Source organism: Sarcophilus harrisii, chromosome 5, assembly GCF_902635505.1.
Source record: "Sarcophilus harrisii chromosome 5, mSarHar1.11, whole genome shotgun sequence".
Classification (NCBI taxonomy): Eukaryota; Metazoa; Chordata; class Mammalia; order Dasyuromorphia; family Dasyuridae; genus Sarcophilus; species Sarcophilus harrisii.
This window is the reverse complement of record NC_045430.1, coordinates 253,863,108-253,889,227: the sequence shown is the minus strand read 5'-3', so window position 1 is coordinate 253,889,227 and position 26,120 is coordinate 253,863,108. Positions and strand designations below refer to the sequence as shown.

Genomic DNA, 26,120 nt, shown 5'->3' with positions numbered 1-26,120 from the left:
TAAAGACATCATGGCTCCCTCCCTAAGACTTTGTACCTTTGTGGGAGCCCCACTCTGAGAACTCAGAGACAAGTACGCATCCCAGTGAAGCGCCAGAGAGGGCCTGGGGGCACAAAGAAAGGCGGAAGATGGCCCACAAGGAGCCTACATTGTAATGGGGAGGAGAGTGTGCAGATTATTGGGATGATTTAGGATGATTTAGGAAATATGTCATGGACGTGGAAGGTCATTTTAGAGGGAAACACTGGAGGGGGAGGGGAACAACTCCCCAAAAGGCTTCCTGAAGGATGGGAGGGGAAGCCAGGAGGCCGAGGTGAGAAGAACATTGGGCTTTCCAGTACGCTGCAATGAGGACCCTCACAAATATTTTGTAGTAAATACTTTATTTATAAAATAAATTATTGTCAATATTTTCTGGAATATGGAAATAGCTACAGGTCCCCGTTACACTATAGATATCTGTAGTACTGCGGATGCATCTGTAGTACTATAGATCCCTGTGGTCCTTTCCTGCATCCTTTGATCTCTTTGGAGGTATAAGATTATTTGAGCTGTCACTGGATTTAAAGGGCGTCTGTTGCTTCCCAGAATGACTATACTAATTCATATCTCCACCCACAAATAGGGAATAAATATGCCTGCTTTCCCATGGGCCCACCAAACATCTTTTTTCCTCTTTGGTCTGGTTCCTCCTTGGGATGCTGTTGAAGATTTTGGGTTAGGGGAAAGACATGGTCTTTAACTTAACCCCTCGCTTCATCCTACTGGGTGCTTGGGGGTCCAGGGGATTGCCAGGTAGGCTCCCTTTCTTGGGAGGTCTCACTTGGAAGGCCTGGAGAAAGCATTTTCACGGGGGATCTTTGAGCTTCATTGTTATCTGACCTTTTAGTAACACAAACATGGAACACAACCAACTTCAGCTCTTGGCACAGGGAAGCTTTATCTGTTTGCTTCCATGGCTACGTTAGCCCGTCCCCTCCCCTCGTTTCCTTCCCTGGCCCATGGGTGAGGGGACCGTTTCTGAAAAGGGTAGACCTATTTTGTTCCATGTACCTCCATCCAGAAAAGTGGGGGGAGCCCCTCTTCCCCAAACTCCATTTTAAAAAATGTTGTCTTTAAGTGGCTTGAGTTTTTCCCCGGTTGGATTTGTCTCCTCTCCCCCGCCCCATCCTGAGGTTGTACTCTGAGTAGGGAGGTAAGCGCATGAAATCAAGTGGTGATTGCTAACAATGAAATTTTGGCTCATAAAATCAAGGATATTATTCAAAACTGCAAGATAAATTAGTCTCATTCATTCTGATGGGGCTAGACTCTATGGCAGTGTGTGCTTTCCTTAATTAACACGCTGAAAAGATGGTCTGATTGAGATTATTAATGGATGCAGTGAAATTTCTGCCGCTTCTCCGGCTTCTGCCACGCCGTTTACAGAAATACTTTTCTTTTTCTCCCCCCGCACAGATTCCTTACATGGCTTGACAGATGGAGTATTCATCTTTGAAGATGTTTCCACCGTAGAGAACAAAACCACACAGGGCTACGATGCCATTGTTGTTGAACAATGGACCGTTCTGGAAGTGAGTGTCATTTATGATTTCTCTTCCTTTGTTTGTTTGTCCCTGGATTCTGTTATAGAATTTTCTTAACGCTCTTTTGGAGGCTAATCCTTCAGCTGTTTTTCAGCTGTTTTCTTCTCGTGGAAAAGCCGGGGTGTTAGTAGACCCCCATACCACCCCTTCTGCCCTCCATTCTCTTCCTTCCCATCTACCCCTTTAATGTTGATGGTCCTGCATTTACCCTTTCTGTCTAAGAAAGTTGTATCTGACTCTCCAAAAGTCAATCAGAAATTACTGAGAAAGCACCTGGGCAAATGTGCTGGACAAAGTAGCATGAGAGAAAGAAACAAGCTAGATTCGAGCCTGATTTTCAATATGTATATGTATCCTGTGCGAGATATTTAACTTTTCAGGGCTCAGACAACTCTGTGAGACTATTTAGGTTCCAGAAAAGCAGCTGATCTGGATTAAGTAATTTCCTAAGCCAGGCGTTACCATGCCCATGGCAGTCTCTGGGGGGCAGGCCCTGCCCTCAAGGGGCTTACTTTCTGTCTCGCATTGGGACTGCGAGTACATAGTCTGCCTTTCATGTTCTTCCTTTACACTTCCTTAATTTAAAAAGTTTTACTTGGGAGATAGATTTATCTCACGAAAGGCGAGGGAGGCGTGGACAGAGAGCCATCTGTACTCGGGAAGTCCCATACAAGGTCTGTGATTGTGGGTCAGTGCCCCTAACAATTTGTGTCCATTTTACAGATAAAGAAACTGACTCTGGGGAAGGTAACGAGGAGGAAAGAGGGGAGGAGGATGTAGGTAGGGTTCCCTTCGTGCCTCCCTTTGCACCTAGTCCAGAGACTTAGCATCCACGGGGTGAGCGGATCCATGGTGGTAGACATGCTAGACACAGTGGGAGTGGGCGTCAGAAATTGTCCTCGCTTTGGCGGCTGCTGGGAGAGAAATCACACGCAGCCCCCTCCCCGTGAGTCTGAAGCGAGGATGTATGTTTAAACATCCCTGCTGTACTGTAAGGAAGCGGCTCTAATTTTAGAAAGGCACTGAGTTCTTAAAACCAACGGGTGATAAGCCAGCGACAAAGCCAGCATCTGGTCTTTTTCCATGGGGAAAGAAGGCCGGTCTACGGGGAGCTGCCGGTCCTGGGAACAGGTCCCAAGCGGGCCGAGAGCAGCGACCGGGCACCGTTCTGGACCCGGATGCCCCAGTGAGCACCTAAAGGAGCCAGGTGGGCACTACCCAAGGACCCGGCGTCGGGAGGGCCTCCGCCTTAGCCACGTAGAGCCCAATGTTCTTGCATCTGCCCTTGAAATGAGAGGCATAAGTTGTTGGACACAATGGAAAGAATCCTGGAGCAGCTTACCCACTTACACAGGCTGAACTCAGCTTCCTCACCTGTGAAACGAGTGGAAGGAGGAAACAAATAATTATAGCAATAGTTATCATTTATTTATACAGCACTTTAAGTACTTAAAAATATCCCTTTTGAGCCTCAGAACAATCCGGGAAGGTAGGTACTATAATGATCCCCATTTTAAAGGTGGGGAAACTGAGGTAGGCAAGAGTTATTGAGTATTTGAACTCAGGTCCTCCTGCCTCGAGGGCCGCTGCGCTACCTAGAGGCTAAATTTTTGAGGCAGGGCTGAAATGCTTTTGTTCGGCCCCCAGGCTTTGCTAACTGTCACCCAAGGGAGATGCTTGAGCCCAGTTCCAAAGGGAAAAATCAGGGAGGGTGGATCAAGGGTGCATTTGAGAAAACCATTTGTTCCATATTTAACCTATTAAAGCAAAGCCAAACCTCCTTCTTTCTCGAGGTTTGTCAGTTGTTGTGGGATCCACCTGGAGGAGGCCATTCTTTATCCCCCCCCCTCCTCTTCCTCTCCTTCCCCATCTGAAGAGACTTGGGTGTACGGTTTCGTGGCATGGAGCCCACGTTCGAGAGCCGGGCCCAGCCGGACCCAGGTGTGCGGCCCGAGGATACAACCTGGTGCTTCCCTTATTAAGGGAGAGCTCGGGGCTTTGCTGAGAAGAGCCAGCAGCTCCATACTCCATGACCGCGGGGAGGGGCTGTTCTTTCCAAAGCCTCTCTGCTCCTTCCCATGGCTTTCTGCCTTTATGTGAAAAGGGGAGAAAAGCCCCAGCATCCCACATCCACAGAAATGGGGTTTCTAGGGGGATTCTGGGATCGTGGGGCATTAGAGCAGAGCGGGGGCTTAGCTGTCCCTGTGAGGAACCTCCAAGGAGGAAGCCTCTCTGGGATGGCTGCTCCACTTTGGGAAAACTCAGAGTTTGGGGAAGTTGACTCAGAAAGCCTAATTTTGTGTTCCTGGTTGTGCCACATGATGTCAAAGAGTCATAGTCATTTCAGGTGACGGCCCTTCAAGTACTTGAAGATAGCTCTGTGGCCCCTGAAAAGTCTTCTCTTCTGTAGTCTGAGGATTTTAACCCTTTTTGCTGAACAGATGAGGATTCTGAGTCACAGAGAGAGATGAAATAGCAGATAGAAGCAGTGGTCAAGATTGAACTTGAATCTGAGACTATTGCCTTTAATACTTTTTAAACAACTTTATTGTTGTGGTTTTTCAGTTTTTTCAATTGTCTGACTCATCATGACCCATTTTGGGTTTCCTTTGCGAAGATGCTGGAGTGGTTTGTCATTTCCTTTTCCAGCTCATTTTACAGATGGGGAAACTGAGGCAAAGAGGATGAAGTGAGTTTCCCAGGGTCACATGGTTAGTATCAAAAGCTGAATTTGAACTCAGGTCCCAACCCTCTGTCCACCACACCACCTAGCTGCCCATTCTCTCTTATACTCTCTATAATATGCTTTCCACTGCCTTTCTACTCCTGTTAATTTTCACACATTTCTACGTCTTAAGTGACCCTATTATGGCAAACCTCACAGGAAACAATTACTTTAGCTGACTTTTCACAGGAAACCTTGGAAACAAATGGGCATAAACACTTTCTAATAGAGCTGGTTTTTCGAAAAAGAGCTTGCTCTTAACTTCTTATTTGGTATTTAATAAACATTTCATTGTGCTGGGCTTGGTATTGGCGGTTGCCTAGATTCATAGTATCAGAGTTGGAAGGAACGCCTGGCCCCCATTTTAGAGATGAGGAAACTGAGTCCAGGAGAGACTTGCTGCGGGAGGGTGGGATGGGGCATTTGCCTGATTTTCAGGCAATGACAGTAAAAGTGTCAGTGAACAGACCTTCAATGTATCCCTTTCCCTTAAGTGGTCTGGAACATTCCTCAAAAAATCAAAATAAGAGGGAAGCAGACCCCACCCAGCTAGGAACATCCCCTGAGGGCCGGCTTCCCCCAGCTGGGCTCGCCAGATGGCCCCCGCTCTTGGATTAGCTTTCTGTCGTCCCAACAAAAAAGGTGGGGGGTGAAAAGCGTCCCCTCTCCTGTTCCCACCTGCAGCACGCGGTCAGGAGGGGATGACTGGAGCCATCCCTTTGCATTCTGGTTAAAACTACTTTCCCAGTGACCACTGACCTCCCTCAGCTCCCACCTGCAGCAGGTGGTCAGGAGGGGGTGACCGGGGCCATCCCTTTGCATTCTGGTCAAAACTGTTTTCCTACTGACCATTGACCTCCCTCAGCTCCCATTTGCAGCCCGGTGGTCAGGGGGAGGCGACCAGGTCCATCCCTTTGCTTTCTGGTTGAAACTGCTTTCCCAGTGACCACTGACCTCCCTGACTCAGCCTGTCTCCCTGCCCACAGGAAGTGCCTGACCGGCCTTTCTCCTGAGAATTCCCTTTCTGTTTCCTCTCTGCCTCATCCCTCTGCTCCTCCCTGCTCCCAGCATCCCCTCCCCTGTGGAGGGACTCATCCTGGCTTCACGTGTGTCCTCCCAACAGCAGTACCCCTCAAAAGCCCCCTCACGCCTCCAGATTCAGCCATCCTTTCCCTGCCTTTCCAAGGCCTGCACCGGTCCAGGGTCTCCCCAGGATGTCACCCCAAGATATAACCCCATGGACTTCTACACTGGAAGGGACCTGAGGCGCTTCTGGTCCCGACCCCGTTATTTTAGAGATCAGGAAGCTCTAGCCAAGTTTGTGACTGTCTCATGTCCTTCAGAAAGTCAGGCTCAAGTAGGATGGGAAACGAGCTTTCCCTGGCCCCATATCCAGCCTATGTTATTTGATTCATTCGTTCATTCTTTGGCACTTGGGGCTGAGTGACTTGCCCAGTCATACAGCTAGTTAGGGTTAAGCATCCGAGGCCAGCTTTGAACTTCAGTCCTGCCTCCGGGACTGGTTTGGTGCCCGCTGGGCCTCTGTTATTTAATTTAATTAAAAATCAATAATAATTATTATTGTGCTGGGGAGAGGACGGAATCCGCCTAGTTTTTCTCAGTAGTCAGGCAAGAGAGTAAATGAGAGGAGGAGGTGTAGAAGAGGCCATTGGGGATTGGGAAATGGAATGAAATGTTTATCGCTAGGTCATTCGTGATGTCATTTCAACTCTGGGAGGGTCCCAGGATTTTTCTTATTTGATTTGTTTTCCTTGAGTTTATAGACCAAAGGGAGAACATTAAGGATAAACCATTGGGAATGGAAAAATGTATCCAGAGAATGTTTTTCTTTCTTGTTTATGCAAGACGTGATTCGTGACCTATTTGGAGTCTTTTTAATTAGTTTTTTAAAAAGCAACAAGGGTCCCTTAATTGTTCTGAAAACGTTTATTGTTAGTGTAACTGTTCGTCGTTGCGTCGGGGAGTGCCTTCTGCCACTGAGGCAGAGTAATAGAAATTCTGTATAAATTCTTCACTGCTTTCTTTCCACTGATATATTTACATTTTCTCTCAACAGAGACTGTTCAGTGTTCTTGTCATCTTCCTCCATGGCTTGGCTGAACCCTGGTTCCATAATTCTGTGTTTTTCTACTTCTTTTCATTTTTCCTTTCATTATTTGAGTGTATATTATCCATTAGTTGGTTCTTAAGAAATTGCTCTTGCTCTTTTTGATGTAGCTGTTGAGATCATTGCAGTGTTCCATTCTGATTTTTTTTTTTTGGTGTTTTTGTTTTTGTCTGTCTCTTTGGTCCCTAACATCTTTTCATGTAAAAGTTGCTTTCTGGCAACTTTTACATTTCTTATGAGAATTTTGGACATTTTCTTTCTCGTCAACATTTCTTTGATGATTTTTTGAGAGGATTCACGAGTAGACAGGGTACTCTGCAAATTCTCATCTTCCCAAAGAGCTTAGATCTGTAACTTTTTTCCAAGCATTTTTCCATATCCACTTTTTTTGTTTCATCTTCACTGTCTTGTGAGGTTGAGTTTTCATTCCCCCCATTATAAAAATTAAGAAAAAGAGAGAGAAAGTCATGAAGTTTACAAAGTTAGTTAAATGGCAGACCTTGAATTGGGTTATGGGTATAATAGACATCAGTGAATCTAGAAGATTTTAAGGAAGGGGGAGTAGCTTGGAGATGATAGTGTTTTGGGAAAGTGTGTCTGACCATGGCACGTGCATTGGATGGAAAGTAGAGTCAAGGAGACTGGCTAATCATGGTGTGAGTGATGAGGGTCTCTCCTAGAGCAGCGAAGGCAGGAATGGAAAGGAAGGGGGAACCAAGAAATATTTTGACAGATTAACTAGAGCAGATGACAGATTGGGGGCAAGGGGATTAACAGAATAAGCCAGTTAGCATTGACTTCATTTTGCCTCTGTCAACAAGGTCACAGTGGCCGCCTTTATACCCACGTAGGTCCTGGATGAGTTATAGGCTCAAGTTGGGGCAACTCGTGAAAAGTCCCTAGTTAGAGAAATATTTATTGAGTCCCCACTACATCCGAGCCTCTGTGCAAACTTTATTAATAAAACAACGTTAGACAGGAGGCATTAATTATCTTTAGACTCGAGGGAAAGAGTGTAGCCATTAAAAATGAATACCCTCCCCAGGTTCTTTTAAGCACTCATCAATAATTTTATTTAGTTTCCAAGCTTCCTGAGGAGTGATGAAAGGCCAAAAATCAAGAGTGAGATTTTAAGGGGGAATGAGTAGAATAAGACCCTTAAAGGTACCCGGTTACTGTTATATGATTCAGTGACTATAGAAGTTTATATATAGAGATAGAATAGGAGGGGAACATTTAATCCCTTCCTCTCTTTTAATTTACGAGGCACCTGAAACCCAACGGGGTTAAGTCATCTAAGTAGAATGTATCAGAGGCAAGATTTGAACTCTGGTCCTCTGAATAAAGAGTGTGAAAATTGCCTTGCATAAGAGAGGATAGAGTCAGGAATTCAGTCTTCTAGACTCCAGAAAGTTTCCTTTCCTTCCCGTTAATAAAAGTAATGCACATAAATATGTTCATTAATATTTAGAATGTCATCATAAGGATAGGCAACAGATTTTTTTTTAAGCCTAATGACCATCACAGAGCTTGAATTTTACATTTTAGCTAGTAAACACTTATTAAGCACCTACTGTGTTCCAGGAATTATGCTAAGAAAGAATCCCTTCCCTCATGGAGTCTACAATCTAGTAGACAAGATATAAAGGGAGGCTAAAAGTGGTGGTGATAGGGAGAAGAGATGTTGCAAGAGAAGGTACTGGGGAACGGGGCCTAGTCCAGGAATACAGCTGGTGGGAAATTAAGGCTGCTGTAAGCCTTCTTTAAATGGTGACCTTGAGGGGACTTCTCAGCACTGCCCTCCAATGAGAGGTTATTGAGGGGACTGATGCAGCTGAAGTATTAGAGCTGATGGGGTCTCATGTATGATGAGGTTTCCTGGGGCCATAGTGCTGGCGGAGCCCAGCCCGAGGAGTATCATTGACTTGCCATCATGTTTCGGAGAGGGGATGTTCCTGTAATAAACAATCTGAAGTCTATTTGCCATAATCCTTAACTGAAAAATAATCTTACTGAAAATAATGGGGCAGATGTACCAGAATAAGGAAACTTTTCAGTTGTTGAGAGTAGGAAAATGAGTTAATGAAATATATTTACAAAGATTGAAAATATATGTTTCTGGCTAAGTATTTATCCACAGCCGACATCTGAATAATTGGCCACATTGGGAAACTTTCATAATGAATGAAAGAAAAAGCATTTATTGAGCACTTATTCCAATATAACCTATGTGCCAGATGCTGGAATACAGCTAGAAAAAGCAGACATAGTCAGGCCCTGCCCTCAAGGAACTTATGTTCTAATGGAGAAAACCATACAAAAAGGAGAGGAGACCAATGGAACGAATGGATCCGTGTTTGGAATTCTGGCCTCGGGCTCTTTGCCACATTTGTACCTGGGTGTTTCAGCTTTGAAAAGTTACAGCTTTACTGAACAGCCCAGAACCTTTGGAACTAATATCCTGCAGTGAGGGCTGAGATAAAGTCAAATTTGAGACTGCTTAGAGCTCTTGTGTAGCATGGGGCAGAATCAAGGGGAAGAGTTCGAATTTCACTTCTGTGCTGATGAAATTTTGTTGCATAACGGGTTTGTGGGCCAGTCTTTCCTTCACCTAAAAGGTCCATTTCAGTCCTTGAGGTCATCCATCTTTTACATGAAGATAAAGATTTCATTGATGGGAAAGTCATTCTCTCCTGAGGCAGTCCACTGTGGGAAGTGGTTTAGTACATGGAAAATCAGTCAGCGAGCATTAATTGAGCACCTCCTGTGTGCTGGCGCTGTGTTAACTGTTGGGGATGCAGAGAAATCCCTGCTAGTGGCAGAGACAACATTCAAGCAGCTGCGGGCTTGTGAGGTTCACACGGGATAAATGGGCAGAAATCTTGAGGGGCACTCGCTTTAAGGAGATCAGGAAGGGCTGTGGGAACGAAATGGAAGTTTAGCTGTGACTTGAAGGAAGCCGGGAGGCAGAGAGTGGGAGGGAGGGCATTCCAAGACTGGCACTGGCGTCAGAGGGCCCGGCTCCAGCCTTGTCTCTGGCGGTGATCTTCGGCAACTCTTGGGTGCTCACGGGGACTCCTGAGAAAAGAAATAGTCTCTCTGAGAGTGGCGTCCCAGGTGGTCTGTTGGCCGTGCCCTTTCTCAGCCTCCCACCACTAGAGACTCCTTTTAGATGCATCTTTCCATGAACCTTCAGGTCATTCCCTTGTCTCTCCTGCTTGTTGCCATCCTTACTGGGGCTCTCCGAACCAGAGCTTGCTGTCAGTCATTCAGCACGAATTAAGCACCTGCTATGTGCCAGACACCCTACTAAGTGCCATTCCCTCTCCTAATAACGTCCCCAGGGACATTGGACGGTGGCTGTAAAGCCCTGATCCTCCATTCTGGCTCCGTGATGCTGGGCAAGTCACTCCCTAGTGCGACTAGGAGGTAGTGACTCTCAGAGAAAGTAAGTCACTAAGAAGAAGCAGACCTGCATCTGGAGAAGTTCTGTGTCCTGAGGGTGGAGGGGGGCAGTCCACATCTCCTGCCCTGATGTCATGGGCCAGACAAATAGCCACCGACTTGCTGGGACATTGTGGGTGAGAAAGGACAGATTTAGGAACAAAATGATGAGAGGAGCTAATGATCCAATAATTCTAGGACCAAGAGAATATTTCCCAAATATGGATCCCAGGAAAAAGATGGTGTCTGACTTGGGAAAAACTCAGAGGCAAAAAAGCCTTAACATGAGGCTGTGAGCATTACCCACCTCCTTATCCGGAGGAAAAACAGGGCAGGACCACCCCTGCCCCCCAGTCCGGCTCTTGCCCCTGACCTCCTTGGCAGTGAGGAAACATTAGTTTTTAAGTCTATTTCCTCTTCTAGCTCATGTTCTCCTCTGACCTAGTTCTGAGCCTATTCTGCCTGCACAAAAAGTCTGGCTTTTACTGATCTATATGTATTCCTCACTTCCTCCACTCCCTAGAGAATATAATCTTGAGGACAGGGGATTTTTCAGGTTTTGTCTTTGGATCTTCACATTCAAAATAGTATTTTCCTGTAAAGTCTACCCAAACTTTATAAATGTCTTTATCTGACAACTTCCCCTCCCCCATCTAGTTTACAGTTAAGTTTTAATTTGGCTAAGAGCCAATTTTCCTTCTTTTTACTGAGATCTCATTTTAAGAGTCCGGCCAATATTCAGGGCCAGCCATTATTCAGATCGGGACAGGGTAATTGGTTATTAGTATGCCTAGAATATGGAGCATAGATTTAGAGGCCATTTCACCCACTTTCTTCAGTTAGAGATGGGAAAACTGAGACAAAAAGGCTAAATGATTTGAAAGCGTGTTGGTGGTAGTGGTGGTAGTAGTAAAATAGTAACAATGGCAGTTGTAGTAGTAATTGTTGTAGTTGTGGTAGTAGTGGTGATGGTAGCAGTAGTAATAATAGCAATAGTAGTAATAGTAATAGTTCGGTAGTAGTAGCAGTACTGGTAATAGCAGTAGTAGTAACAGCAATGGTAATAGTAATAGTAGTAATTTACTACTAGTAGTAGCAGCTGTAGTTGTATTAGCAACAGCAGTAGTGGTAATAGCAGTAATAATAGTAGTAGTTTACTAGTACTAGTAGCAATAGTTGTAGTAGTAGTAATAGTAATAGTTTGGTTGTAGTAGCAGTAGTTGTAGCTGCAGCAGAGTAATAGTAGCAGTAGTAACACTAATAGTTTACAGGTAGTACTAACAGTAGTTGTATTAGCAGCAGCAGTAGTGGTATTACCAGTAGTGATAGTAATAGAAGTAGTTTACTAGTAGTAGTAGCTGTAGTTATAGTATTAGCAACAGTAGTAGTGGTGGTAGCAGTAGTGACAGTAGTAGTTTACTAGTAGTAATAGCAGTAGTAATAGTAATAGTAGTAGTTTACTAGTAGTAGGAGCTGTAGTTGTAGTATTAGCAGCAGTAGTAGTGGTGGTAGCAGTAGTGACAGTAGTAGTTTACTAGTAGTAATAGCAGTAGTAATAGTAATAGTAGTAGTTTACTATTAGTAGGAGCTGTAGTTGTAGTATTAGCAGCAGTAGTAGTGGTGGTAGCAGTAGTGACAGTAGTAGTTTACTAGTAGTAATAGCAGTAGTAATAGTAATAGTAGTAGTTTACTAGTAGTAGGAGCTGTGGTTATAGTATTAGCAGCAGCAGTAGTAGTAGTAGTAGTAGCAGTAGTAACAGTACTAGTTTACTAGTAGTAATAACAGTAGTGACAACAGTAGCAATAGTAGTAAAAGCAGTAATGGTTCAGTAGTAGTAGTGATGGTAGTTGTAGTAGCAGAGTAGTAATAGTAGCAACAATAGTAGCAGTAGTAATAGTAGTAGTTTACTAATAGTAGTTGTAGTATGAGCAGCAACAGTAGTGGTAATAGCAGTAATAGTAGTAGTAGGAATAGTAGCAGTAGTAGTAGTTGTAATAGTAATAATAGTAGTAGTTGTGGTATTTATGTAGTGATTTAAGATTTACAAAGTACTTAACAAATATCATATTACTTAATCCTCCCAACAACCCTGGAATATAGTTGCTATTATTTATCCCCATTTTATAGATGAGGAAACTGAGGTGTAGGAATATTAGACTGCCTAGGAACACACAACTATTTTTAAGTATTTGAGATGGGACTTGAATTCTGGTGTTCCTAACTCCAGGTCTAGCACCACAGGCAGCAAGGTGGCCTAGGGGATAGAGCACTAGACTTGAGTGCATCCCTTCTTAGCCATTTACTAGCTATATAACCCTGGAATCCCTGCCTCAGTTTCCACATCTGTATTAAAATGGGAGCAGTAACAGCACATACCTCCCAGGTTTGTTGTGAGGCAATATATTTTAAAGTGTTTAGCACAGTGCCTGGCATACAATAAGTGCTGCATAAATGCTTCTTTCTAGTACTCTATCCATGGGGTCACGCACCTGCCCAGTAAGCAGTTAGAAGATTTTGAACTCCAAATAAACAATGCCCTTATTTTACCTGATTGATTCCCACTTGATTTGCCACTTCCTCCTCCTCCTAAGGGGAGAATGCTCAGATGGTGAAGGCCTTGGGATTTCATTGGCAGGGAAAGTGCCCCTTGTGGAGGGAGCTCCATTAACACAATCTCCGTCTGTAACTTAATAGATAATTCCTAGGGAGGCCGATTGAGACGAGAGGATTTGCCTGTAGCTGCTCAGCCATTCCGTGTCAGAGGCAGGATTTGAATTCGGATCTTCCTGACTCCATGCTCAGCACTCTCCCTACCCTGCCATAGTCTTTTTACTGTGGGAAAGTCTTTGAACAGCTTTTTTTTCCCCTCAAATAGGAGACAAGGTTAAAGATGGCCAAGTGAAAAGACGCCTCCTCTCTTTTTAGTTCTAGGCTAAGAGATTGTTTTGTTACTGAAAAATAAATAAATCTCCCCCCACCAAGTGAGCGAGGCAAATGAGAGGGGCTTGGCTTGGCCCTCGATAGAGAAACGCTGCCCGTTTCATTGTTACCCAACCCAGCCGTTCCGGAGCCTGATCGAGGGAGCCCACGGTGCCGGCTGTGGATGTCACTGCGCAGCTGTCGGCCAGACAAGAGGCAGGATGTAATCTCTGGGGCTGGTGATGGTTTGAAAGCAGGGGCAGCATCTTCCTGGCATGTGGACAGCTAGATCTCCCCCACACACACCAGAAAAAGGCCTCTCCCTGCTCTCTCAACACTCTAACCTGGGAGTCTGGGCGCTCGGACTCCTGGGGGGCTCCCGTTCTTCCAGCGAGCAGCTGGAGGCTAGTGGAAGGTGTGGGGCCACCCCCTCCCCATTGACCCCCCCATCTTGGAAGGATGAGGCTGATTGGCCATTCCTAGAGGTCAGTAGGTTGTTCTCTGGTGGAGGGAAGGTGCCCTGTTTATTATGTCACACAAGCACGTGCAACTAGTGGAGGGCAGGGCTGTTTGTCGTGCCAGCCCTTGGTATTTACTATGAATAGAAAGAAAAAAAGAAAGAAAATAGTGAGAAAAACATTTGCATTGATCATTTTTCAATATGTAGAAGATATTTGGGAAGACTAAGAAACCAAAGGATTTAGAAAAGGAGAATTAAGAAGCGAATGAGTCCCTTTCCTCTTTTTGCTATGTCTTTTCTTCTCTACAATCTAAGAATTATGCGACTCGAAGGCAAAGTATGTTAACATAATCAATTATAAACCCCCCCCCCCGAAATTTAAATTTCCCTTTCCTTTTTTTTAACCTATAACGTTTAATAGTACATGCAATCAGAGGAATACAGTTTGAATCCCAAATCTGTGACTTTGGGTTCAGTTTCCTCACTTGTAAAGTAAGAAGGAGAAGCTCAATGACTCCTAAAGTGCCCCCCCCAATTCTAGATGTATGATCTTTTGACATCCACACTTGACCCAGGACACTTCCTAAGATGGAGCATTTTCCCCAATGTGGATTTTTTTTTTTTTTTTTGGAAAAGAAAAACCTTGTTTTTGGTGTGTGCTGATCACCGTGGCCTACCGCCCAGCATGCCGCCATAAATTAGACTCCCGGGCCCCAGGTCTGTGATGGGGTCACAGCTTGTCTGGCACAACTGAAGCAGAGGTGGTCACATCAGCCCTGAGCACGGGGAAAATTAATAGCATGAAACCCATTGCCGTAAATAAATAGCTGTTACATTATTTTACCTCTTCCCGACGAGGCTGGGTGGTCCAGTGACTTAATTTTCACTTACGTTTCATGCTAGCGATCTGCCTGGATATTTGGCCTTGCTTGGAAGGGTCATCTTGATAGCAATAATAACGATAAGTTCTCCAGTTTATTTTCACTCTCCTGGGCACAGTGTCTGTTCTGCAAGGCTTAAGATGGTCAAAATAGTTAATAGCATTGTAAGTAATAAATGATAGTGAGAGATAATTTACTGGTAGAACTGAGTAAAGAAATAAAAAAGGAGTTTTGAGACTTGGATGGAGTGAATAGTCCACAATCTGGAATCAGGAAGAACGGTGTTTTAATCCCTTTAAGAAGCTTAGAGACGTTGTGACTCGGGCTGAGGTTGGAACCTTTCTAAAGCTTCTCTTTCCCTTTCCAAAAAATTAAGAAATTGAACTTGACTTTTAAGGCCCCTACCAGCCAAATTTTGTGATTTAATGATTTCTGGCTATCATCACATATCTTATCTCCAGCACTTTAGTGTAGAATCTGAACTCTGCAAAAATATATGTGAGAACATTTGAAGCAACATTGTAGGTGATCCCTGATTTTAACTTGGTTGTTGAATGGACAGGTACACACTTGAGTGCCAGCGGCCATCCTATAATTTCAGTCGAAGAAGCAGAGATTTCTAAGGTCAGGCCCAGAAATAAATTCCTATTATGTATCCGAGGCTCCCATGGGATCAGTCTTTATTTCTTCATACAAATGATTCTCAGATCTTTTCATCCTTTTTCCGGAGCATGTAACAGGCACTTAAATGCTTGCTGACTCCATGAACTGAGCCTTCTCTTTCCCCCATCCTACGTCACCATTAAATGTTATGTAGATAAAAGAGGTCTAAAAATAACACAAAGCTAATTCTTGGTTTTCTGAATATCTGTGATGTGGGCATAATGACATATCCTCTGGGGCTTTTTTCCAGGAACATTGTGATTGAAAACAAAGAAAGGAAAAACTTCAAATAATGGCTACAACATTGAATGTTCTTCTCCCTTGCACGCTTGAAGGGAATGGTAGTGAGCAAGGGCTACCTTGGGGTGGCAAGGATGGGCTAGAATTAGAAGTCATCGACCTCATGCATCTCTGCTCCTCTAGCTGAAAGCATGGATGATGGGTGGCTCCCAAATGTGCACTTGGCCATTCAGCAAGTGAATTAGAAGCAGGGATTAGTGGAAAGGTGTGCATCTTTCAGGTTGATGGAAAAAGGTTAAAAATAAATAATTCTAAATACAAATGGGTGATAGGTTGGATTTATTTTTATTTATATTTTTTATTTCATTGATATAGGAAAATTGGGTTATGGAAAAATCCCTCTACCTGTGTAGATGAGTAGCTCATCTATTACTTAGACTCTTATGACCTTGAAACATTAAGCGACGTCTTGCCCATGGCTGTAGAGCTGGTATGTGTCAGAGGTTGAATTTGAAGTCAAGTCTTCTGGAGGCATAGGCCAGTCCTTAGTCCATTTTGCTACGTTCTGTCTCATGAGATAAAGGTATCCAATCATAGATCTAATTCTGGAAGGGACCTCCAGGGTCATCTTGCCAAACCCCATCATTTTATACTTGAGGAAATTTGAGGCCCAAGGGTTTAGGGAACTTGCCCATGGACTTATGGGCCTAAAGTTGTTTGAGATGGGAACAACTCATGTCCCCCGACTTCAGAACCAAGATTCTCTCTACACTGTACTGCCTTCCCCATTTACATTGATGAAAACTTTTCTAAAAAGTTTTCCACACACAGAGAAAAAGTGTGTGAGAAGAATATGAAAGGTAACTGGAGACACTCAGTAAGAAGTATTTTGGGATAAAATGTCCCTCTTGAGATCTGGAAGTTCATCTAAGTCAGCCCTCATTTTATGGTTGATTCCCAGTTGGTGACTTGCTTCAGCTCACACAGAAGTGTGTAGAATCAGGATTTGAACACAAGACCCTCAGCTCCAATTATCATCTTCCACTGCACTGTAACCCTTGTTTCTTTCCCCCTTGGCCTTCCTTCCTCATTGACACCTCGTGACAAATAGCAGAAATCTATCCAACTACCCAGAAAGTAATTTGGGAAGGTACACGCTGCATCAGTGCTCAGGCCAGGTTGTCCTTCAGCTTATTACCCACCCACATATCTCTTTCCTCCTTTCTCCCAGGGAACAAAGACACAGGGTTTTTCTGCTTTTGAGGTTAGATGAAGAAGCCTGAGGTCTGTAGGGGAGCAAACTTACTACTGAAAAGCCTTGGGACTTCTGGGGCTCTTAATTTATTTACTGATGGGTTTTGTCATTATTCACTGATGGGTTTAGTAAATATAGATATCTATTTATTTATATATAAAAATAAATATACATCCGTCCATCCATGTGTGTGTGTGCCCGCTTGCGTGTGCAGAGTGCATCTAGCAAGGGGCCACCCTAATTGGCTAGAGGATTATTTTGGAACGTGTTTACCAAAACTGAAAAAAATCCAAGATTTTGTCAGTGTCGGGACTTGCTCCATCCAGATACACCCCACGGATGGAAAGGCCTCTTGTACTTTCAGGGACAAAATGACCCTCCCTCTGCAGACTCCTCTTGGTGCTGACTTTGCTTTATGCCCACAGTGCTTCCTTCTAGCCTCCATTCTTCTCACCATTTTCAGGAGGCTTTGGGGGGGTCCCCTTTCCCCCAGCCACTAGAACCTTCCCTCTGGTATTCCCTTTCATCTCCTCTGTATATATCACATGTGCTTAGTTCTTTCTGTATTGTTTCTCTCGTATGAATATATGTTCCTTGAGGGCAGGGATTATTTAAGCTTTTTATTTTATCTATTATTTAGTACAGTGCCTGGCACATACATAGTAGGTGAATAATAAATGCTTGTTGACTGACTGGGAGTTGAGAAGAAAATCTTCCTAAAACTGATCATATTCCAAACTCAACTCTTGTCTTCTTTATCAAAGTATATTTAAAATTAGCTTCATCATCGAGATCAGGGTTTCTTAAAATTTTTTCCCTGGCAACCCCCTTTTAAACTGAGAAATTTTGCATGACCTTAGACCTCAGATATATAAGTATATAAAGTAAGTATAGAAATCAAACATTTAATGATAAAAAATTAATTTCATGACCCCCACATTGTTATAAGACACCACGAGGGGTCACAACCCATAATCTAAGAAGGTGTGACATAGGTAATCATGACAATCCCTAATCCTTTGGGTGTATAATAATCATATTTTTTTCTAGTAATTGGGGGGGGGGAAGAATCAGATTTGTGATTCTTATAGGAATTCCTAGTGAAGAAATTGCATTTCCCAGTGCAGATCGGTACCTGCCGTACCATTTATAGTCTTGTACAGTTGCCTGGGGCACTGAATGTCAGACAGCCAACATGTCACAAATAGGATGTCACTGTCACCTCTACAACCTCGTGTAATAGAATCATCTTATATAAATACAAAGATGAATCTCCCTGTCTCCCCTTCCAATTCCCCTTACAAACAGCTCAAGGGCCAAGACTGAGCCTCCCTCCCTTGCTTCCCATTGTCTCCCATGTACCTCTGGATTGTTCCACATTAGGACAATGGGAGAATCATGATCTCTTTAATTGCAGTGACTGCTCAAGAACCCCGTATTTTCTAACAAACTACTTTTGCGTCAGGGGGTTTTCAAGGCTCGAAACGTGAGAGAGATGGGAGATTCATCACTGGAGTTGCTTTATTAGAACTCCCTAAATGGGCCAATCTGCCTCTCATCCTTTGCCTTTGACTGATTTGATTGCCATGCCTTTGGAAGACATTCAGGCAGCAAACACATATTCATACAACTCCACAAAATGAATCGCCCTGATTTTATTTTTCCTCTGAGTGTTTTGAGGGAAGAGAATGTCGTCTGACTGATCAATACTCTTCATGGAAGAATATTTTTCCACCAGTCCAAGGGAAGGGTCATATTTCATGATTTTGTGTGTGTTTCCTCGTCGGGCTTTTGGGGATGGAAAAAGAGGCTGCATTTTGGGGATCCACCATTGTTTGGACTCCTGTTTCACATGGCTCTAATGTGATTATCTGACTGTGCTTCTCACTCAACTCCAGTGGTTCCCCATCGCCTCTAGGATCGCATATGAATACACCTTTGTATAGTCTTTGAAAAGCTTCCCAACTTGCTCCCACCCATTTTCCCAGCCTCAGTGGACATGAGCCCCCCATGATACTCTAGGCAGGCCAGCCAAACTGCTGTTGGCACTGCCCAGTAGACTTCCTTCCCCCTTTAAGATGCAGTCCAAGAACCAACTTCTCCATCATGCCATTTTCAGTTCTTTGCAATTGCTGGTGCCCTCCTTTCCCTCTTCCTTGTATTTCTTTGTATTCATTCTGTATATGTTTAATGTACTTGTCTTCTCATATAGAGTGTTAGCTCCTTACATGGAAGGATTGTTTCATTCTCTCTGTTTCTATTCTCAGTGCCTAACACACAGTAGGTGCTCAATAAATGCTTGCCAATTATTGATTAGTTTAAGTCTACTGAAGACTTAATTGATGGCATTGAAGAGAAGACAGAAATGAGAAGTGAAGGAAAGAAGAAAGAGAAGGAGAGAGGAAAAGAAAGAGAAAGAAGAAAGAAAGGAAGAGAGGAAAGGGAGAAATAAAAAAGTAAAAAGAAAAAAATAAGGAAGAGAAAGAAGGAAGGAAATGAAGAAAGACCAAAAGAAGGAGGAAAGGCTAAAAAGACTAAAGGAAGGAATAAAGGGAGGGAGAAAAAAGGAAGACGAAAGGGAGGAAAGAAAGAAAAAGGAAGGAAGAGAAAGAAAGAAGGAAAAAAGAAAGGAATAAAGGAAGGAAGGGAGAAAAAGGAAGGAGGGAGGAATGAAGAAAAATACAAAAGGAAGAAAAAAGAATGTAAAGGAAGGAAGGAAGTACAAAAGAAGAGAAGAAGAAGAAAATGAAGGAAGGAAAGAAAAAGAAAAGAAGGAAGAAAATAAGGAATGAAAGAAAAAGAAGGAAAAAAGGAAGAAGAAAGGAAAGAAAGATCCAGAGAGAGAGGAAGGAAGGAAGGGAGAAAAGAAGGAAAGAAAGACAGAGAGGAAGGAAGGGAGGAAAGGAAAGAAAGAACATGAAAAAAAGATTATATATATATAATATATATGTGAGAGAGAGAGAGAGAAAGTTGGGGGAGAGGAAGAGGAAGAGGAAGGAAGGAAGGGAAGAGGGGAGGGAGAAGAAGAGTCTCCTGCTATAATTGGGATCCCACGCGGATCGGCAGCTTCCCGGGCTTGTTTGGTTTTCCTGCCGCTCCAGGTGGGATCAGAGATTACCTCTCAGCCCACAGGAGAGTGGAGAGTTAATTCAAATTTTGCTGCTCCCCCTGCAAGGAGCTGTCTCGGCGCTTGATGAGCGGCCCAGCTCCGGGAGCGTTATGGGTGCGCTCTCTTCCTCCCGGCGTCGGAGAGATGAAAGCAGCTCTTCCGACGCCCGGCGAGGCCCTTCAGCCGCGGGAGTTCGTTCTCTCCGGGCCGGGTGCCGGGTGCCGGGTGCAAGGAGCCGGGGCCTCTCACGGGGCTTTAAAGAAAAGCGCATCATCAAGCGCCGCCTCGGCCCGGGCTTTCGGTGCCAGCGCCGGGAAGGCCCCGCTGACATTTCTGTGTTACTCCGAAATGTGCCCCGGGGCCTCCCTAAATGCGAGCCTCGGGGCTCGCCTCCCCCACTGCCTAAGCCAGTCTTTTCTGCGCCCCCCAGCCCCCGGCCCATGCCCGGGCACGGACATCTGCCAGGAGCCCGCTGCCTTTTTTCCCTTTGAAGGGGCAGCAGAGTCGCCTCCGAGGAGGGCAGGCTTAAGGCTGGCTGCGCAGACGGTCCGGCCCCCTCGCCCCCCGCCCCCGGAGGGGGGGCTCCCTCCATTGTCTGGGCGCCCCCGTGCCCGCTGAGAGCGCCGGCCCTCCCCAGCGGTCCCTCAGCCGCTCAGCGGGCTTTGTGCCGCCGGGATGCTTGGCCTCGTTGCCATGGCTACTATCTGATTGGGGCTGGCTTGTCACATTTCTTGATAAAGTGGGAAGGTTATCCTTGATAGACCCAAGTAATCATAGCCTCGAGAAGTGGGGGAGAGAGTGTGATTTAAAAAATTGGAAGTGCCGGGGCTGGGGGTGCCGGGAGGGAGGAGGGGGGAGCGCCCACGGGGGATGCAAAAGAGGGAAGGGGAGGGGGAGCAGCCGCAGGGTCATCTGGGGCGCAGGAAGCCTTTGTTCTGGAGGGAGAGAGTGACCGCCTGGGGGTTAGGGAGGGAGCGGGCACGGGGAGGAGCCGCTAGGCGGCGTCTGTCTGAAATCAGGGCCCGGGCCTGTGTTGGCGGGGAGGGCAGTGCAGTGTTGTTGGCCAGAAACTGGTGCCCCTGGGTGTGTGATTGTGCATGCGTGTGTGCATGTGTCTCTGTGTGTGCAGGCTTGGGTGTGCATGACTGGACACGCGCTGCATCCATGTGTGTGCATGCGTGTGTGCAGGTTTGTGTGTCTGCTTCTGTGCACGTGTGAGTGCGTGCGCCTGCACTTGCTGGATACAAACTGCTCAGACTGGTTGTGGGCATGATGTCACTCAGCTCCCCAGGAACCCCCCGCATGGGGCTGTGAGCCTCAAATACCTTTTGCGTGAATCGAGGTCATTATCCTTGGTCCTTGGAACCCCCAGGAGGCCCCAGTCCGAGCTCCCAGAAAGCAGAGCCCGTGCCCTGGGCTTTCGCTTGGATGCCTTGCTGGCTCCAGGGACCATCCGGGCACTGAGGCTGTGGTTTGGCCCAGGAGGCTCATCCCCTCCTCAGCCATCCCCAGAGAGCTCGGGCTCATCCGCCTTTCCCCTGCAGAGGGTGATCCTAACGACTGCCTCTTCTCTCCCAGGGGGTCGAGGTGCAGACGGATTACATCCCACTGCTGAACTCCCTGGCCGCCTACGGCTGGCAGCTCACCTGCGTGCTCCCCACGCCCATCATAAAGACAAACAGGTAACGGCTCGAGCTTCTTTCTTTCCCAGTGGGCGACTTTGCCCCAGTAACTGGCCCCAAAGTAAAGAGAGAAAGGGAGCAAGCATTTATGAAGCACCTGCTGTGTGCCGGCACTACACTGAGCACTTTACAAGGCCTAACTCATTTGATCCTGTCAAGCACCCCATGAGGTACATGCTTTGTAGGTGCCCTCACTGGGCAGGTGAGATCTAAGCCCCTAAAGAATCATGTGACCTGATCACAGTGACCGCAGTGCTTGAGGCAGAATTTGAACCCGAGCCTTCCTCCTGGCAAGGTTTGTCTTTTGCCCGTGATACCTTTGGGATATTGCAGGAGTTATTGCAGGACAGCTACTTGTTAGGGCAGTTGTAACAGGGATTCCTGGATAGATACAGGTTAGTTCAGACGGGCTGGAGCAGCATGGATGAACTTGGAAGCAGGAGTCCCAGGTTCAGATCCTGCCGTTGCAAGCCAAATATTTGACTATGGACAAATAATCTCTCCAAGAGGACAGTCAAGGCCAGGACCACCTACTTCCCAAGACTGTTCCAAGGAAAGCACATTGGGAGGACTTCAGACCTGGAAGTCCAGTGGGACTGAATTTTATCAAAAGACCAGGAATGTTGATATTCCCTGCTAGAACAAGGGGCAGGATGGTATAATGGAAAGGAGGACATCTCTGTGCCTCAGTTTCCTTATCCATTAAAAAGATGCACTGAGGTCATACAGATGGTAGAGCACCAGGCATTGAGGTAGTTATTAGCTGTGTGACCCTGGGCAAGCTATTTAATTCCCATTTCCCTCGGTTTTCTCATCTGTAAAATAGGCTTAATAGCAGTCCTTGAGTGTCCTCGGTATTGTGAGAGGTATTGTGAGAATCTTATAATATTTGCAAAATGCTCAGCAGGGGACCTGGCATTTTGTTATTGTTCTTCAGCAGTGTCTGACCCTTCGTGAATCCATTCAAGTTTTTTTTTTCTTTGTTTTTTTTTTTTTGTTTTGTTTTTTGGCAGCAATAGGGTAGGAGTTTGACATTTCCTTTTCCAAGTCATTTCACAGATGAGGAAACTGAGGCAAGCAAATGACTCGCACAGGCTAGGAAGTATCTGCGGCTGGATTTGAACTCAGGTTTTCTTAACTCCAGGCCTGGTGCCCTAAATTCTGCACTACCTGACATATAATAGATGCTTAATGAATGCTTATTCCCTTCCTCCTTTAAAATGGGGAAGATAACAGCGCCTGTTTTCCACAGCTGTTTTAAGGCTACGGTGAAACATAATTTGTAAAATGCTTGTTAAGCTTTAAAGCACCACATAAATGCTAAAAATTTTTTATTACTGTTATTTGGAAGTAGAAGATACTTGAGGTCATTAAGTCCATCAGATGGAGAAACTGAGATCTAGACAGAAAAAAAGTAGTCCAAGGTTACAGATGGCTGAAGCAAGACTTGAACTCAGATCTGCAGATTCCAAATTCAGCAGCCTCTTTAGTACCAGAAGTGATGAAGCAGCGATCTGAATGCAAGTGCTCTTTCTGAGACTGGTTAAATGTCTTGCACAAGGTCCAGGTCTACAGAGCCCATACAAAGGTTGCTGATTGACTGACTCATTGACTTGTGTGGCCTCCTCCCTCCCCACAGTGGCCTGAGGCCTCCTGGCTGCTCCCCTCAGCTCCCTGCAGCAGCCCATGCCTGGCTGCCCCCATCAGCTCCCTGCAGCATCCTGTCCCTCCTGGCCACTCCCATCAGCTCCCTGCACCAGCCCGTGCCTTCTGGCCGCTCCCATGAACTCCCTGCAGCAGCCCCCATCAGCTCCCTGCAGCAGCCCGTGCCTCCTGGCTGCTCCCATCAGCTCCCTGCAGCAGCTACTCCCCTGAAGCTCCTGGCTGCTCCCATCAGCTCCCTGCAGCACACCGTGCCTCCTGGCCACTCCCATCAGCTCCCTGCAGCATCCTGTCCCTCCTGGCCACTCCCATCAGCTCCCTGCAGCAGCCCGTGCCTTCTGGCAGCTCCCATCAGCTCCCTGCAGCAGCCTCCATCAGCTCCCTGCAGCATCCTGTCCCTCCTGGCCGCTCCCATCAGCTCCCTGCAGCATCCTGTCCCTCCTGGCCGCTCCCCTCAGCTCCCTGCAGCAGCCCATGCCTGGCTGCCCCATCAGCTCCTGCAATCCTGTCCCTCCTGGCCACTCCATCAGCTCCCTGCACCAGCCTGCGCCTTCTGGCCGCCTCCCATGAGCTCCTCTGCAGCCCGTGCCTGGCTGCTCCCATCAGCTCCCTGCAGCAGCTACTCCCCTGAAGCTCCTGGCTGCTCCCATCAGCTCCCTGCACCAGCCCGTGCCTTCTGGCCGCTCCCCTCAGCTCCCTGCAGCAGCCCATGCCTGGCTGCCCCCATCAGCTCCCTGCAGCATCCTGTCCCTCCTGGCCACTCCCATCAGCTCCCTGCACCAGCCCGTGCCTTCTGGCCGCTCCCATGAGCTCCCTGCAGCAGCCCGTGCCTCCTGGCTGCTCCCATCAGCTTCCTGCAGCAGCTACTCCCCTGAAGCTCCTGGCTGCTCCCATCAGCTCCCTGCAGCACACCGTGCCTCCTGGCCACTCCCATCAGCTCCCTGCAGCATCCTGTCCCTCCTGGCCACTCCCATCAGCTCCCTGCACCAGCCCGTGCCTTCTGGCCGCTCCCATGAGCTCCCTGCAGCAGCCCGTGCCTCCTGGCTGCTCCCATCAGCTTCCTGCAGCAGCTACTCCCCTGAAGCTCCTGGCTGCTCCCATCAGCTCCCTGCAGCACACCGTGCCTCCTGGCCACTCCCATCAGCTCCCTGCAGCATCCTGTCCCTCCTGGCCACTCCCATCAGCTCCCTGCAGCAGCCCGTGCCTCCTGGCCGCTCCCATCAGCTCCCTGCAGCATCCTGTCCCTCCTGGCCGCTCCCATCAGCTCCTTGTAGCTTGGATTATTTGCATTGTGCCTCCCCCATTAGATCGTGGGCTTCTCAAGGACAGGAACCTCCTTTTGCCCCTTTATATTCTAAGAGTTTAGCGCAGTGCCTGGCACACAGTAGGTGCTCATCGTAGGTAATTGCTTCTGTCATAGCGCTAAGATGATTACGCACTTAACACAGTGCCTGACACATAGTAGGCACTTAATATTTACTTATTAACTAATTTCTTGTCTGACTTCTCATTTTATAGATGAAGAAACTGAAACCCAGGGAAGTACCATGACTTGGGTCATGCAGATAGTTACACAGAGGCAGGATTTGCACTCAGGACTCCCAGCACAGCCTTCCCACAGCTCCATGCTGTGACTTATGTGCCATAGACTTCAGGCCTGCTGACTCACTGGCTTAGTGACCACGGACAGACGGTCCTTTCTATAGCATGAAGGGCCTAAGTTCTAAGTTGCCAGCCCTAGCGGGGGCTGAACCCTAAAACCCTCGGCGATTTCTGTCCCGTGTCACTAAGCCTGGAGCTGGCAGTGCCCCCTTCTGGGGCAGCGCCAAGGTGACGGGCTTTTAATTCCAGGGCCGACTTCCCCAAACGCCCATCTGCCTTGGGGAACCATGAGTGTCCGAGGTCGGGTTTGAGCCTGGGAGGTCCGAGGGGCCTGGAGCCCTGGATGTGGCCTCTGGAGGTGCGGGGTCCGGCTTGGGAGCCGCCTGCCGGACACGGCCGAGGTTTGGGGTTTCCTCCTGTGCCCAAGTGTGTGCTCACTCGGCCTTGTATGTGTTACAGGGAGGGGAACGTGGCCACCAAGCAAATTGTCTTCCTTCAGAGACCCTTGCTACCTCAGAAAGCCAAGAAGAAAGAATCCAAGGTGAGTGTGACCTCGGCCTCTCTCCAAGATGACTCCCCTCCCTTCTCCCTCCCTGCCGGGGCGCCGGGCGCCCAAGCAGTGACCTGCGTCCACCCCGGCCCGGGCGGAGGCCCGAAGGCGTCGGGGGCCCGGCCGGCCGTCCTCATTGGTCGGCCCTGAGGAGCTGGAGGAGAGCCCTGCTGGAAATTATACAAACACGCCAAATATTCTTCCCGGCTATAAATAAGGAAATAAATCCGGCTGGAGTCAGACGGGGGGAGGGAACGCTTGAACCCGCGCCAGAGTTCTGTGTATTTTAATCTCATTAGGAGAGGAGCTTTTCCCCCAGCCCCCTCCCCTCCTTGGGTCTGTAGCCTGCCCTGTTAGGAATTTTCAGCACGTTGTAAGCTTTAAAGGACATAGGGTGAACTTGACCCTGAGGGACCCTTGTGGGGGCCCTTCCTTCCTCCCAGGTCTCTCTGAGGGACTTCAGGGGAGAGCGGCCTGCCTAGCAAAGCTTTGCAGTTAGCCCCAAAACGGAATCCTGAGGCAGGGGGAAAGGGGCCGTCTGAGCGATCCTCCTGCCTCCCGAAGGGGTCCGACGCCCCCAAACGGAATCCTGAGGCGGGGGGAAAGGGGCCGTCTGAGCGATCCTCCTGCCTCCCGAAGGGGTCCGAGGCTTTTACAAATGCGGGAACAAGAACCCAGATGTGTTAATTCCAGAGTCTCACTAGCACTGGCAGGACCGAGATTTGAACTCGGGTCCTCAGAATCCAGATGTTCAATTTTTGCTTAGTTCCCTGGAGGTAAAGTCATTGGGATGGGCAGTAAGCAGGCGAGAGTGTCCCGGGGCAGCCAGCAACCCCCCCAAATTTGGGGGATGAGGTGGCAATGAAAGCACTTTCGAGGGTCCAGCAGATTTTACGATGATCAGAAAGCTGTGACAAGACAGGGAAGAATGTGGCAGGTGATAGAGGTCCTCAGAGGGATGGGACCTGAAGGCGCTGCTGGAATTATACCTCTCTTGGCTAACAGAAGCTCTTCCTGTGAAAATGGTGGCTCCCTTCGGAAAGGTGGGAGTGCCGGTTAAAGGAGCAAGCAGGTCAGGCAGGAGAGTGGATAGCGTGCTGGACTTGGGGTCAGAGAAGCATACTAGTGGGTGCTAAGTGACTGCACTCCGTTTTCCTCATCTGTGAAATGGGGATGCTAATATAATAATAGCACCTACTTCCTAGGACCATCC

The 26,120-nt window shown here is 47.1% G+C and overlaps 1 protein-coding gene across 4 annotated transcripts in view; it reads left to right on the top strand.

The window, feature by feature from the left end:
* Window positions 1-26,120, top strand: part of RFTN1 (raftlin, lipid raft linker 1) — a 174,326-nt gene that overhangs the window by 137,561 nt on the left and 10,645 nt on the right. For all 4 annotated transcript variants that reach the window (XM_031940306.1, XM_031940302.1, XM_031940304.1 and 1 more), the window contains exons 7-9: window positions 1,459-1,574; window positions 20,990-21,093; window positions 24,817-24,898. In XM_031940306.1, coding sequence (XP_031796166.1) covers window positions 1,459-1,574; window positions 20,990-21,093; window positions 24,817-24,898 — 302 coding nt within the window. The remainder of the gene's footprint in view (window positions 1-1,458; window positions 1,575-20,989; window positions 21,094-24,816; window positions 24,899-26,120) is intronic.